The 16,317-nt window shown below is 40.8% G+C and overlaps 1 protein-coding gene across 1 annotated transcript in view; it reads left to right on the plus strand.

Moving 5' to 3' along the window:
- LOC107090933 (USP6 N-terminal-like protein) overlaps nt 1–16,317 on the plus strand; it is a 23,187-nt gene that overhangs the window by 1,487 nt on the left and 5,383 nt on the right. The window contains exons 2-12 of the mRNA XM_015384587.1: nt 5,736–5,809; nt 7,814–7,899; nt 7,967–8,006; nt 8,084–8,164; nt 10,387–10,494; nt 10,566–10,675; nt 12,976–13,024; nt 13,421–13,541; nt 15,211–15,305; nt 15,390–15,455; nt 16,147–16,246. Of these exons, the coding sequence (XP_015240073.1) occupies nt 5,744–5,809; nt 7,814–7,899; nt 7,967–8,006; nt 8,084–8,164; nt 10,387–10,494; nt 10,566–10,675; nt 12,976–13,024; nt 13,421–13,541; nt 15,211–15,305; nt 15,390–15,455; nt 16,147–16,246 (922 nt within the window). The 5' untranslated portion in view covers nt 5,736–5,743. The remainder of the gene's footprint in view (nt 1–5,735; nt 5,810–7,813; nt 7,900–7,966; nt 8,007–8,083; nt 8,165–10,386; nt 10,495–10,565; nt 10,676–12,975; nt 13,025–13,420; nt 13,542–15,210; nt 15,306–15,389; nt 15,456–16,146; nt 16,247–16,317) is intronic.

The raw sequence follows: 16,317 nt of genomic DNA on the forward strand, positions 1-16,317 counted from the left end.
ATATGTGAGAAGGAGGATTTTAAACCCTATTCTAGAAGATAGGAGATAGTCCAGCCTTGGATATTTGTATTATGTTATCGCAGTCCTGATCTCAACCCCTCAGAAAAATCGTGAGCCAAGCTGAATAGTAGTGTGTGAGAAAAGCAGCCACTAAACTTGACCCAGTTAACTGGTTCTGTCATGAGGACTGATGTTAAAGGGTTTGGTCAAAGAAACCAAAATGTTTGATCAACATAATTAGGTCTAAAAGTAGCTCTACTAAATGTTGACAAAATGGCTGCCCACTGCATACTGCCGTGCCTAAAGAGAGCAAATCTCTTAATTTCCAAAAAAGTTAAAAAACAATCCACTGGACTTTGTTTCCAAGTTTGAAGACGTTTCGCTTCACATCTGGGAAGCTTTTTCAATTCAACATATCAGAAATAGCATTGAGTTTGAGGCTTTATAGAGTGGACCAAAACAAGGCTTTGGCTTAGAAAACATGCAAATTGAACTGAAAAACAGGTCCAACCCTTTGTAATGGGGGTCGTTTGGTTTCTTTGTTAGCCTGTAATACCCGAAACCTGCCTACAGTATGTCCTGAAAGGGGAGTTGTTAAAGGGAATTTTTAGCAAATCTCTGAAGCCTTGGTTTCTGTATCAGGGGATCTGTTGGTTTGATTTGTATGTATTATACTCTTTTCTCACTGTCCGAAAAACCCGTTTAAACTCGGGAACAAGTGGCAGTGGAAACAGCTCACTGACGCATGTCTACCACGGTCAAACGACTCAGCAAGAGACCCACGTTAAATTCGCCTCAGCGCTGATCAGCATGCTATGGGAACACCAGAGCTGGGTCAAAACGCTAATTTACGAGACATTATTGACATATGGACGTCAACACACAGCGTCAGTCACTTTAATCTAACAACCGAAAAAACTCTGTTTACATTCAATTAACATGGAGAAGCTCTGGTGAGAGAGATTCAGACAGATAATAGAGCAAAACAATAAAGCACACTGACTCTTCCCTGGCTTCCTCCCATGTTGCTCTCAGTTGTTTACTTTCCTGAGTTCTGTCACACTGGTGACATCATCAAAGCTAAACCAGCATGATTTTGTCACCAGACACTCAGCTGCAGGGGGGACTGAGGCCACAAAGCTGCCAGTGGGGGATTAGACCCAGCTTTTATTACCAATGGGAAGGAAGCCAAATGCTGATTTTTAGCGGTTCGACCCGTGTTTTTAAAAACCCGCCTTAACCCACGATTTTCAGTGGGAAAAAGGCTTTAGTCAACAAAGATAGCTCGGTTAGTCTTATGGAGGGTCAAGTCCAAAGGAACCACAGCTTTCATCAGGATTAGTTTCCCGAAAGTGTTGGGTTCTTCTGATCTCCTTTTTCCAGGTAGTTTCTGTAATGAGCTCCAGGCCTGGTTCAGTTTTTGGTGAAAAGTCTCTCAGTCAGCCAGATAAAGAAGGAGTGCCATCCAGTCTCTCCCAGTTTGGGCCTCCACCCTTCAGACTGGGACTGCCGCCAGGACTCGTGTGTGATTTACTCCAAACCACAAGCAGTCGCCACCATATGCTTCAGATGACAACTCATGTTTAAAGCTTCTGTTAACTATCAACAGTCAGACCTCAGTAGTAACAGAGCTGCTGCCTTCTTGCACTTTTAAACTATGCTCAGGAGATTTATAAAGTGTGAAGCCTTTGCTGACGGAAGGAAAACTGTTTCTGTTGTCTGGTTTAGATAACTAAGCCATAGCATTTCAAGTATCTGTTCGTCTGAGCTCATACTTGTGGTCTTTTGGTGCAGACGGGTTCCTTTGACCATCATCATCTCAGAGAAGAACATTATGTGACAAACTTTGACTGTAGAAAGTTGGTTGGGCTTCAAGAGGAGAAAAGAAATCATAGGAAGAAATTTCAGTGGTTTTCTTTTTGCATCGGAGCTAAAAAAATCTGGCTTTCCCAGAAATTAACATTTTATTGAAGTTTAATGGAATAATTAACTAAATACTCACCAGTCACCATGGATGTTCATGTCATGCTGTTTTGGGATTAGAACACTTTATTTTGACTCCTCTGGGGTCAAACAATAAATCAACAGCATTCATGGTTTTTAAAAATATGGTATGGGTGCAAACAGTTGAGTTGCTGTTGGTCGACTTTAATTCACAAAGTTATGAAATGACAACTGTGATAGGATTCAGGTAAATGTCTATCAATGGGTTGGACCTTGAAGAGGATTTAAGTTAAATGGGCAAGCCTGATTGACAATATATGCCACTCAGGTTTGGTTCTACACATTATTAATCTGGGACTGCTCCAATCAAATCTTTTGCCATAAAGGTAGCCTGGCCTGACAGAAGTTTATCAGTTAAAACTCAGACTCTCTTCTAAAACAGACCGGACCAATCACAATGCGGGAGGCAGGAGTTTACACTTGCCCCAGAATTACCCATAATCAGAGTTGAGTATAGTACCCAAAAGTTGTACTCGAATAAGAGTATCATACTTTTTTAGTCAAATAAAAGTAAAATGCAATCTTCCAAGAAATTACTCAAGTAAACGTACAAAAGTATGTGGTTGAAAGGATACTTGAGTCCAGAGTAACTGTTGAATAATAGCATGAGGTTTTTAATCTTTAGAAATGATGCTGGCAAAAAGACTTTATTTGGAAGTTCTGGCAATTTAAAGGCTCAAACGCCTAAAGAATACCAATAAATGTCATCAATATAAAATAACAAATTAGTGCATAAGAAATGCTTTTACAGTACCAATTGTTTTAACAAACTACCACTGTTAATATCTACAGTTTACTGTATGTTTACCTGATCTTGCAATAGTTAAATTACTCCCAGAGGACAGAATACTCAGAGATTTTACCCAAGTAGGAGTATGGCATAGTAAGACTAGTCCTAAAAGTAAATAAAAAAAAAAACTTTACTCAAGTAAATCTAACTAATTACTACCCACCTCGGCCCATAATGCAAAATTGCTGTCTTTCCAGAATGATACACTGTGTATAGGGCGCATTAGTCTGACTGACCAGGCTAGAGGACAGGAGGGTAGAACTTCATCCATTCATCTTCACCCACTTATTCCTGTCAGGGTCGCTGTGTGGGCTGATGCCTATCTCCATCAGTCTATGGGTGAGAGGCGGGGTCACCCTGGACAGGTCGCCAGTCTGTTGTAGGGTAAAAGAGAGACACACAAAGACACACCACCATGCACACACACACACACACACACACACACACACACACACACACACACACACACAGAGAGAGCCAATAAACCTAACAGTCATGTCTTTAGACTGTGGGAGGAAGCCATAGTCCACAGAGAGAACCCACACATGCACAGGGAGAACATGCAAACTCCATGCAGAAAGACCCTATGCCGGGAATCAAACAATCTTGCTGGAAGGCAACAGCGCTACCCACTGCTCCACCGTGCAGCTCTGGAGGGTAGAACTTACCTCAATAATATGTTTCAAGTGGTTTTGCTACCATAAAAAAAGGCAATAGAGCATTCCAGCTATTTCTATGAGCATGCATCCCAGATCTATGCTTGCTAGTAAGCACTTTTTCAAAGTTTACAGTAAAGTCCTGCAAAGTAGACTCTGGACAAACAAGCTTTAAAGGTCATTAAAAAATACTAAAACCTTGAAATGCAAATATGCTCGTGGTTAGTATGAAAGAAAAATCGAAATACAGTTGTAATTTTGGTTGAACGTATTGGCAATTTTTATTGTTGGCAAAATCATTACTGCCTACCAGAGTTTGGTTTTAGCCAATCATGGTCAATGAAATAGCGGCAGACTTCAAAAGAGACAAGTTAGGTTTTACATTCTCGCTGTTGAAATTTAAAAAATGAAATTGTTGATTCTGACAGAAGAGATGAAAATAGCTGCTATGCTTATGTCCCTCTGTGCTGCCATGTTTATTTGGCTTTGGACTCGGCAGCTCTTGCTTTGAGGCCACCTTTATGTCCTGCTGAAAACCATATTACTGAAATGTGATTGAATGACCTGTTTTGGGTTGGTCTTGAACAGTTGAAGCGGGACAAGATTATATTCTCATATTTATTAATACACAAATAATTGGAGGCAAAGCTAACTTTAAGTAGCCATCAACAAGCTTTTGGTTTTCTGGGCATATCTCACTAGCAGGAGGCTTCAGGAAAATCTTTCTGACTGGAAATCGACCCTGCTAACAACAAAAACTTGTAGAATGACATAGTAAAAAAAGTTCAGCTTGTAGAACTGCCCTCAAGAGCATCACCAAGCTTCTGACTTTATTCTTACCTGATATTTCTTTGGATAAACCCATTCTGGACAAGTGTTTGAGATCATTGTTCAAGTTTCGGCTCCTGATTCGGGTTTTATTCATCATTAATTTCTTGACTTCCATAAAATAACAGCTGGCAGGGAAACAAGCCCACAGCTTGATGCCACCAACCCCATGTTGGAGAGTTGTTAACATGTTTTTCAGTTTGAAAATTGGGAAACAGGTTGTGTACAGCATAGACAGGGTGCCGGTCCATCACACAACAAATTATATCCGTTTAATCTACAATTCTATATTTTAGCTGTTTGAGGAAGCTGTAGTGCCCAGAGAGAACCAATGCCTGCACATGGAGAATAAGAAAACTCCACACAACATGACCAGTGACCAGGACTCAAACCCATGACCTTTTCACTATTAATGAGAAGTGCACCCGAACAGTTCAGTCCTAGTCATTCCAAAAAAATTAAAACAATCCACTGGACTTGGTTTCCGAGTTTGAAGACGTTTCGCTTCCCATCCTGGAATCTTTTTTAATTCAAAATGTCAGGAATAGCGTTGAGTTCAAGGTTTAATACAGTAGCCCAACAAAGACTTGTTTTTGTTTTGAATCCATATTGCATATTGGAACAGACTAAGGGGTCTGGGTGGACCTGGATGACTGAGAACCTTCATCAGCATAGTTCAGTCCTAGGTTTGAACATCTTAAATGTTAAAATGAGTCAAAGCCTGGTATCTTTATCTTCAAATTCAATTCAATAAAGCTTAACTGGACCCTTTTTCATACCCCTTTGTTCTCACAAGAGTACAAACAGAAATTTCAATTGTGTGTATGCACGTTTATGTGGATAACAACATTAGCAGTTCGCCATGTTTACAATAGCTTCCAGGTCTCTTACACAATAGTTAAAGTTACACAAGTAGCAACACTTACCGACTGCCTGCAGGAGAGGCTTTGATTGGACAGTGTTGATAGGAAGGTAGGCTAATCATAGCATCCTTCTACAGATACATAATTCCAGGAAGACTTTGTTGAGAGCACACTCTTGTGATCTTTTCTGGTTTAAAAAAAGCCTGCTTGAAAGGTTTTACCTTAAGGCTAATACACACATTCTGACATGGAAATGTCTGATTTCCGCTGATGGCTCCTTTAGGTGTCTAGAGCCCCAAATAATCATCCTTCTACCTTGTGATTGGTATGAGGATCCAGTTGGTTCTCTGGATTGCTTTCAAACACCTCTACTTTGGTCCGATCTGTCCATAGGATACTGTCCCATAAGTATTTTTGCTTCATTCAAGTGCAGAGAAACCTGATGCTTTCATTTCACTATGCCTGTGATCTGTGAATTCATTACACACAAAGCGTGCTAAAGCGATTCCATGCCGTTGGTCTAGACGCAGTCACCCACCTTTCTTTTTATATCACCATTTCTCAGACCAAGTGCTCCCTCTTCTCTCTCTACAGATATTGACATGAAGAAAGACATCGAGACTCTGATAGCTGAGGAACGAGCTGACATCATCCTAAAATATGCTACAGTAAGTTTCTGTCTCCTTTAGCCAAGAGGAGCTTCCAGCTGATCTTCATGTTGAATCTTCATTGTGGTGTCCTAGTGGTTAGAGCAGGGGTCACCAACATGGTGCCCTACGGGGACCAGGTAGCCCCCAAGGACCACATGTGGTGCCATCAAGCCTGTTCTAAAACTAGCACAACCTTTCAGTGAGCTGCCTCTAAAAGGTTATTTTAGTCTGTTGCTCTACTTTTGTAATCACACTGACACGTCTTAAGATTTAAAAATGAGAATATTTAAATTCAATAAAGCATTGCAAATATGTTTATTGGTAAGCGCTGACCCTTGTAGTTCAAAGGTCAGTATTGGTAGCCCCTTCACGAGACACGGTACAGATGAAGTAGCTCTCAGTTTAAAAAAGGTTGGGGACCCCTGGGTTAGAGCATTGCGCTTGGGTCCAAGAGGTTCTGAGTTCAAGCCCCACACACTGCCACAGATTGCCACTGTGGGTCTCTGAGCAAGACCCTTAACCCCACACTGCGCCCCGGCCGCCAACAGTAGAAGCCCACTGCTCCCCAAAGAGATTGGTTAAATAATTAAGGATAAAGGATTTACATTCAATGGAATGTTCAGGGAAATGTGACTGGTGGTTTGAAAGGCACTGGGGGTACTGGACAGGATGGACCCAGGAGTTAAAATGTGTTTGTGAGCTTAGGTTTGTGCATGTGTAGAAGACAATACATGTGTGGGAAGATCCATGTTTGGCTGCCAAAGTGCTTTTATTATGTAACAGTGCATTTATCTGATTTAAGATATATTAGAGAGTATCGACAAAGATTTAGAGAGATCTTTATTTTGAAGAAAACTCCAATACTTCATTCAAAACTTTTTGGATCTTTCTCCATAAACCTGAATGCACGTTTGAGACGCAGCCTTGATCAGATCTAAGTTTTTTTTACGAGTTAAAACTTGTCAATCTGCAGTTTTCTGCTTCTTCTGGGTTAATTTGGCTAAATATGCTCTTTGTTTGCTAATGTCCCTCATTGTCTCATTCCAAACGCCTTTTCCAGGGTACCTGGAAAGGCCTGGAATTTAGATATTTTCCAGGTGGGAATAAGGATGGAGAAATATCCTTCCAGTCTGAGTTTGTGGGTCCCAGTTTGCCACTTTTGGGCTTATTAGAAACAAGGGTTGTTTCCTGCGGAGGGTTCTGGTGAAACGCTGCAGTTTCAACACCTACCGTAGTTTCTTTTATTTGATCAATTTATTCTGACCCAGTTCTGGGCCCCATATTTTCCATCTAAAGCAGGTAATATACTGACTGCTCAGATCCACCCCAGACAACCACACTGTTAATCTAAAAATCCATCTGTTCAGAAATGTCTCAGTTCTGTTGAAGGTCCGGTTGTTTTATTGGGTTTTTTGAAGCAGATCTGAATCAGAGCCGCTCCGCCTGCCTCTGTTGCTCCACATATCCTCAGAGTTGGAATATTTTTAGTTCTTTCACTTTCATGGTGCTGACATCACTCCTGAGGCCTCTTGGGTTCACTGTTCCAGCGTAAGCCAACCACCTCCTCCTCCTCCTCTTCATCAGTGTGAGCAGGCGGCTGATTGGCTGTCATCCAGCCACACAGCAGTGTTGTAATGCAGAGCAGAGCATAAAGCCTCTCCTGCAGGCTGATCTCTGTTATGTCAACACTTCAACCAGAAATGTATTTTTTCTGAATTTAAAGTAAATTCTGATGGTAGTTTGGCTTAAATTGTTAATACTACGCTCCCAATTTATTTTAGTAGTACTGTCTACTCTTTGTTTATTCGATTTTATTTTAAAATCAACCCCTTAAGATTATTTTTGTTACTTTTTATGTATTAATACAAAATCACTCAATGTTGTTCTTTTTTAAAATAAGCTAAAACCAAAATTTAGCATTTGATCATCTAAATCTTCAGCTTGAATGGTTCTGAATTTTTATCAGATTAATTCAAACTTAAAGTATGACGCATCATGTCCGGTGTTTGTTTCTGTTTCCAGGGCAGGCAGGGCAGCGTGGAGATCGATCCGTGGGAAGATGCTGATTACAGCATCTATAAAGCCATCGACCGCTTCGGCTTCATGCAGTAAGTCACAGCATCACATGGGGGCGCTGTTAGGTTTAACCTGATTGTTTTCGTTTTTCTCCTCCAGTGAGAATGAGTTGCCGGCCCCCACTGTGCAAGAGGAGAAGGTGAAGACCGGAAACAAGCTGAGAAATCCAACATTATTCAGATTTTATTTAGTCACCTTCTTCTGTCCTCTTCGCAGTGGAAACAGCTGGAGATTGAGAGAGCAGAGAAATGGCTGAAGATGGTGAATAAATGGGACAAATATAAGAACAGTGACAAGGTGAGGGACTGCTTGGATTCTACAGAAGCTAAAATGACCAAACTCAGAACAGAGTTTTCATTTTAGACAATTCAGACCAGGATATGAGCCAAAGGGAAAGAAAACAAAGCTGCTGGTCTTATTGTTTGGGCAACAACTTTGAACTTCTTAAGTTTAAAAGGGCCTTTGTCCTCATTGTCCTCCCAAATGTTCTGGTATACGCAGGAAGTTTTCTGCACCTACACCCTCAGTTTCCACCTGTCTGTGCAGGTTAGGTCACCATCAGAATCTTAATAAGCTTATTATCAGCATGAGAGCTGGTAGTTAGAAGTTGTTTATTTCTTAGATAACGTTGCACAGCGCCAAACATCTTTCCCCTGAGATGAATTGGTTTTAATGCCAACTAAGGCTAAGCAATTGATTGCATTTGCAATACTATTGAAATTTAACAAAATGCAATTTTCAAATTGCAGAGGGACTGATTTTTAATCGCAATATATTTAACAAGAGTAGGACACAACATTTCTCCCTCCAGCCCTTTAGATGGTGGTTCAACCCTTGAAGTGAATTTGTCGCCAAATGGAACGGTAGAAAGATTAGATTAGATTGGGGCGACAGTGGCGTTGGATGTAGGAGTTTGCCCTGAAATCGAAGGATTGGCGGTTCAAACCCCGACTCCGACTTTCAGTCTCATTGTGTCCTTGGGCAAGACCCTTCACCTGCATTGTCTACTGATGGTGGTCAGAGGGTGGCGCCGGAGTACGGCAGCCCCGCTTCTGTCAGTGAGCCGCAGGGCAGCTGTGGCTACAATGTAGCTTGCCACCATCAGTGTGTGCGTGAATGCAGTGTAAAGCGCTTTGGTCAAGTCTCCTGACTTGAATAAAGGCGCTATATAAGTACAGGACATTTACCATTTAGCAAAGATTAGCAGCTAGGAGCAGATCCATGCATGGAAGTAGAAGTAAACACTTTTCTACACAATGGTTACAGTAAAGTCCTGTAAGAAAAAAAAAAGCTCTTTGAGTTTTTACAGTTTTTATCTGCAGCCTGAAAACCTTCCCAGGTCTTCTATCAACCATCACAGTTGACTAATGTGGGCACAATTTGGAGGTGTGAGCGACCCTTTTTTCTTTAAGTCCAACTCCATCGGCGAGTGTAGAGCATTTTGATGTGCAGAGGCACCGGCCTCATATTTACTGATGTGCGGATAATATTCGGGCCACTGATTCCATCCAGCTAGGCCACTCTGGGATAATGATTAAAATTGACATCAGCATTTGGACTTTTTTATTTATATATCAGGTGACCACTACAATAAAGCACAACCCCCCTCCCACTTTAATAAAAGGCTTTTATGAGGCAATGTTCACATCTGGTGCCCCAGATGTCATTATAAAGCCACACAAATTAAAAAGCCACTCAAACCTGTCTGCACTGAAAGTTGATTCCTAACTAGAAGCCTCTGGAAAAATAACCAAACAGTGTTTAAGAAGCATTCTAGTCAAATCAAACGTACTTTATCACCTCAATGCGAAATGTGTTTATCAGTATTAAAGTACTAAACAAATCAATCTGAAACCCAAAAACAGGTGGAATCAAATTGCAGTAAAACATGGGATCCTGCTCATCCAAACGTTTTCTAAATGAGAGAGAAAAAAAAAAAAAAAGAAGAAGTGAAAGTTGGTTTTATATGCCAGATCTTTTCACTGCAAAGAAGTTTCATCTAATAAGTGATTTTTTCTTAAAATAAGTGCATTTTGTTCTTGAAATGAGGAGGAATTGTCAATGGAATAAGACAATTTACATTTAAAATAAGAAAAAACAATTGTATTGTCTTATTTTAAGTGCGTATTATCTTATATTATTTTAAGAGTAAAATACTCATCTCATTGGCAGATCATCTAATTTACCTGCTTAAATCAGGAGTAAATTCCCTTTATTTAAGACATTATTACTTTTTTCTACATTGTTTTTAAAGTTATGTCCCTGAAATAAGCTGAGAGATGCAGGAAGTCTTATGATCGCCCTTCTGTCACAAAAAAAAAAAACTCTTAAGAGAGGCGGAAGCCTCCAAATACTCCAGAAATACTGGCTCCTAATTATCTGAAATAATCCGAGGTGGGATTCTCCAGTGTGACAGTGTGTGACAGGCTGAATCTGAATCTGTTTCTGAGGCGTCAGCTTTGTTCCTGTGAGAGCGGAGCGCCTGGCGGCGATTCACTCCCCCCCCCCTCTGCTTTCAGATGGTCAAACGGGTGTATAAAGGCATCCCCCTGCAGCTCAGAGGCCGGGCCTGGACGCTGATGCTGGACGTGGAGCGAACCAAACGGGAAAATGAGGGAAAATATGAGGTTGGAATCACATCTTTCTTTATGCTTTGTCCTTTTTTTCTGCTTTTAACAGAGTTTGTTTTGCTTCATAGAAAATGAAGGAACAGGCCCGGCTGTGCTCCTCAGAGATCAAACAGATCGACCTGGACATCAACAGGACCTTTAGAAACCACATCATGTTCATGGACCGCTTCGGGGTCAAGTAGGTCGCTATGTTGGGCCCCCTGGGGTCTCCTCCTTTAGACAGGATAAGGAAGGATTCCTTCCATGAATGAATGAAACTCATCATGGCCCAAAACACCAGTTTCAGCTGCTTTTCTTCTTGACATTTATTTACTGCCGATTTTAATCAGCTCCAGGGCCCCTGTGGTGGCCCCTGTGCTTTAGCACTGCTCTGCCAACATTGGCTTAAAGGCAACTCAGCTCCAAAAGTGACATAGATGCAGTTCAATAAGATGCGATGAGTTACATTGGTATTTATTTAAGGAGGCAGAGACAGAGCAGCCAAACGGGGGAAATATATATTAACTCCAATAGACGTACAGAGAACTGCTTCATGAGAGAAAATTAGGATTTGATAAAAGAGCTTCTAAAGAACTAAGTAGGGGATTTTCTTTCTGATTTAAAGGAATAGAGGACGATCTTTTATGTTCGGGTGGATCATCAAAATAAGTGGTCCTCCTAATTGTCATTCATTCTGGTGATAGGTTTATGTAAGGCCGTCCTATGTGCTCAGCCCGTCTCTTTCTGCACATGCGCACTTTAAGTCGTATATCTGAGGTGAGCTACGGTTTCATTGAAGCTCACCTTTCTCACCACAGTTCTTTGAAAATGGCCGAGGGTTGTAAGAGAAAAAATGTCTACGAAGTGTATGAGAAGAAGAGAAAGGCCTCAGAAGAGGAAGATATATCCCAGACCTCTCTTCGCAAAGCATTATGGGATTTGCTGTCACAGTGGCCTGCTTTAAACAACAACAACGTGTGCATGAGGAGAAATGTGCTTGTGAATGAAAATCACAGCCGTTCCCTCTGGGGAGCCAGTACAGGATTGTGCTCGTGCATTTTTTTTTTTTAAGTGGAAATATTCACGAAAATCCTCCACAATACCTTTAATTAGTTAAAATGATGCTGTCTGTGGAAAAAAAGCTAAACTATATGATGAAATAAAACTGAGATGAAAGAACAAAAATCATTGTTATAAAACAAATACTGGCGGAAAGAAACATATTTTCTCTCCCACTGATCAGCTATAGACTGTAGAAAATAGTCGGCACTAAACGTACAGTATTAGTATTCGTTCTAGTTACCGTCCAGCTCTGGAACAGTTTAATGGGTTGATTGATGAGACGACTTAAAGTGCCTTTTCCACATTTAGTTGTGTAACAAACTTTAAGATGCACAGTCACATTATAAGCCTGTACAGAAAATTGCCACAAACCACCTGATCCTGATAAAATAATGTTACATAAACCAAGTGTTTGTCCTCATTAAGTTTAGATTTTTTGAGCCTACGCTGCAAAAATGTGTTCAAAATAAGTAGAAAATGTCTTAAAATTAGAGTCTTTACCCTTTAATTGAGCAGAGAAATCAAATGACTTGTCAATAAAATGAGTATTTTTACCCATAAAATAACATAATTAGATATTATTCACTTAGAATGAGAGACTGATGTTGTTTTTTTCTCTATTTTAAATGTAAATCGTCTTGTTCCACTGGTAAAGAGTCAAGCTTAGCTGCTTAATTCAAGACAAAAATGCACCCATTTTAAAAAAAAAAAACAAAAATTAAAATTTTTGCAAGGGAAATAGAAATCCAGCAAAAGCACAATCAGCAGATTTAAAGAGACGTGGCGACTAGTGGAGCGCAGCCGTCCTGCAATGCCTCACTATAAAGCTGCAGCTCGCTTTGGCTGAAAACCGACTCATGTTGGCCAAAATCTTTTTCTTTTTAAATAAACACAAATTAAACACATTAAAATCTGAACTAAATCTGATCCTGAGTAGTTTTCTGTTATTTCTGTTTATTTTAATCAGTCCATCTATAATGTTAGAACTCAATAGAGACTAAGAATAGCATTTCTGTTGCTTGTATCGGTTTTATTTCATTACTTATACAACTTTGTTAGACGATGCTAACTGGGTTAGCCCGATGCTGCCTTGTTTTCCCCCTTACTCACGAGCAGTATTGGTTCCTCCACTAAATCTTTATATATTAAAAAACAAATCATAAAGTCTAAAGATAAGTAACCAGCAGCAGAGCGTGCTAATCTTTCACATCAACATTATTACTGATGGATACACTTAAAAAATAGCATATAACGTGTCTATGCATATTTTAAATCTCTAATTAACTACTACTCTACTATCTAGTAGAGTAGAGGGATTTAAATCTTATGAAAGACTGAGACAGACTCTTTTAGCTGTGATGAATTAATAACCATCATTGTTTTCTGGATTGTTTTGCCTTTCAGCGCTGAGATGTTTCTCTCTTTTTTCCCCCTCAGGCAGCAGTCTCTCTTCCATGTCCTCTCTGCATATTCAGTTTACAACACGGTAAGTAGCCTCCTTCCCTCCAGATTATCCCATAATAATCCATCTCAGATGGGAAATGTTTGCAGCTCTGGTGAACAGCACCATCCTCTGCTTCTCCGATCTGTTTTCAGTCTTTTAACATCGCTGCCTGTAGGAAACATGACGTTAAAAAGAAGGATGTTTTCTAATGTTTTCCTGTTTTTATTATCAGCTGCAGACAGATTGATCCCAAAAAATCTATTTTTTATGTGTCAGTAGAGACGATGTCTCTATATTCTGTAGGGAAATCTTACTGGGGACTGTATTTATGTAGGATGACCAGAAGCAGCCACAGTTAAAGACCTGCAGGAGTGGAAAAAGTCATGATGTCAAGGTTTGTTTGGGTCTCTTTATGTCTGTGTTTTCTGTCGCCTGCAGGAGGTGAGCTACTGCCAGGGCATGAGTCAGATCGCCGCCCTGCTGCTGATGTACATGAACGAGGAAGACGCCTTCTGGGCCCTGTCGCAGCTGCTGACTGACGAAAGGCACGGCATGCACGGTGAGAAGTGATTTCACTTGAGGCTGGCAGCTCATAGCAGTTATAAACATATTCAGGTTAGAAGTCCAGACATCTAGAGAATTAAAAGCAACCAAATGAAGATTATAGCTGAAAAATGGTGACATTACACTGCAAAAAAGCAAAAACTTGATAAGTCATTTTTTCTTAAAATAAGTGCATTTGTTCTTGAATTGAGGAGATAAATGAGACATTTTGCCAATGGAACAAGATAATTTAGATTTAAAATAAGAAAACACAATTGCATTGTCTTATTTGAAGTAAATATTATCTAATTATCTTATTTTAAGACTAAAAATAGTGATTCCGTTGGCAAACTATCTCATTTACCTACTCAAATCAAGGGTAAATACACTTAATGTCAGACATTTTTACTTATTTCTAGATCGTTTTAACAGTGTATCTATGGAAGATGTGCTCCTGTCCAGCATTATTAGCGACGATCGATGATGTAGGACGTTTTCTTTTCTCTGAAATACTGTGCAGCCAGATGCTTTTTATGGAGACAGAGCCTTGCAGCAGTTTCATGAAATGAGGCAGAAATAAATAGAAGATTTTTTACTTTTCTTCACATAGTTACTTTCTGTTTTAATGGTGCAGGTTTAACGGCAACAAAGCTGCAAAATGCCAAACCTATATTTCATCCCCGGATAATTGGGGAGTGGCTTGCTAGTGCTTGGGGCATAGAGCTTGGAATCCTGAGGTTGTGGGTTCAAAACCCACTCCCACAGACTGCCACTCTGGCTGGCTGAGCAAAGACCCTTAACCCCACACTGCTCACCGGGCGCCCCATGATGGCAGCCCACTGCTCCACAAGGGGAGGGGTTAAATGCAGAGGGAAATTCCCCCAGTTATCTTTCAATAAAGTTCAATTACCTTATCTTTAATTTTCTCTCATCATGTTTGGTCAAAAAACACGCTGAGTCTTTTAAAATGCGGATATGAGATCGTCGTTTATTTTGCTCGAATGCTGGGAAAAATACCCAAAATGGACATGTGGCTTATTGACAAACTTCGGGTAAATCTCAACGGCTGCGCTTCAGTTGGGAACAGATGATTATCAACCAGGCGGATCAGAAGGGATGAACATGTTCATAGAGTTGAAGGATGGAAGGATCGCCTGGTTCTGCTGGAGGTTTCCTCCTGAGTTTTTTCCTCTCCACTGTCGCTACAAGCATGCTTAGTGTGGGGGATTGTATTTGAGTCAATGAGTCGATGCAATCAGCTGGTTTTCCTTAGATAGAAAACTTTGAATCAATCTGACTGGATGATCTGGTGAACTGGAAAGTGACCTGAGATGACATGATGTGAATTGGCGCTATAGAAATAAACTGAATTAAATTGAATTGAAGGATCTTTGTGTTTCATTTCCAAAGACTCCGGCAGCTCATGGTCACAGAGAAGCTCCTCTAAACGACGTTCCTTCCATTTAAAGACTGAAAGCTCATTTTTGGGGCTCCGTTTGTTCTGGATCTTTGATATTCTCTGGAAATCCTGAAGGTTCAGAACCACTAGTTTGGAAAAACAAACGATTCTAATTTGGAAAACTGATCCATGGATCTCATCATTCTTGGTTCTGAACAAAGAATGATGGGTTTTCATCCATTTAAATGCTATTTAAGCTCTTCATCCTGTTCTCCCTTCATTTCAGGGTTTTTTGTTCCTGGGTTCCCCAAACTTCACAGATTCCAGGCTCACCACGATCAGATCCTTTCCAAACTCCTCCCCAAGCTGAAGAAACACATGGTGAGATCCCCGTGGAGGCGCCACGACGATGATGATGATGATGATGATGATGATGTTTGATAGCTGGTGTTTGTCTCTCTGCAGGACAGGGAGCAGATGTCGGCGGGGATCTATTGCACCAAATGGTTCATGCAGTGTTTCATCGACAGGGTGAGCGAGCTGATCTCTGTCTCCTCCTACGGTGGCCTGTTAGGACCAGATCACAGAGCTCATCTTGAAAACATGAATTGTTTTGCAGCTTGCATAACAAAGAGCTCTTTGTTCAGTGGATCTTAGATGTTAACTTAGATCTTAATTTGACAAAGGCTGAAAGGTTTCGTGTGATCTCAGTGGCTCTTTTAAACTCTTTTTTATTCAACAGTTGTTTTATAAAAGTTTAAAACTGTTAAATGTTGATGGTTGCTCCATACTGAGACCCTGTTATTAGCAGAGGACTGTAGATCCTAATAAAACAGTAGAATCTGCAGACAAATCATCAGCATGGTTTTGGTTTCAGTAACAGTTAAAAGGATAGAACAGCGCCCCCTATAGGAACCAGTGGCCTGCTGGTAAATTTGGATGGTTTGAGCAGGATGGATCCTGGTGAAACCTGAACCTTGCGTCAGGAGCTGTCAGGCTCCACTGTTATTAGGCTGTGTGCCCGCAGTCCTGTGGTGGCGATCTGGCAGCTTCCAGCCTCTGTCAGCACTTCTTCCTCCTGCTGAGTGGCTCAGAGAGGTTTGGAGAAGAGCCACATAAACTTCCTGACTCGGACCAGCAGCAGCAGCAGTGTTAGTGTGAACCTCTGGATGAAACGGGGAGCCATGCTGAGACGTAGTGACCTGCTGTTTGTTATCTGCAGACGCCGTTCACACTGACCCTACGGCTCTGGGACATTTTCATCCTGGAGGGAGAGAGACTCCTCACTGCCATGTCCTACACCATCCTGAAGATACACAAGAGTAAAGCAGCTGGATGGATGGATGGATGGATGGATGGATGGATGGATGATGGATGGGAGGATGGATGGATG

The sequence above is a fragment of the Cyprinodon variegatus genome, unplaced genomic scaffold (genome assembly GCF_000732505.1).
Source record: "Cyprinodon variegatus isolate N-32 unplaced genomic scaffold, C_variegatus-1.0 Scaffold317, whole genome shotgun sequence".
Taxonomy (NCBI): Eukaryota; Metazoa; Chordata; class Actinopteri; order Cyprinodontiformes; family Cyprinodontidae; genus Cyprinodon; species Cyprinodon variegatus.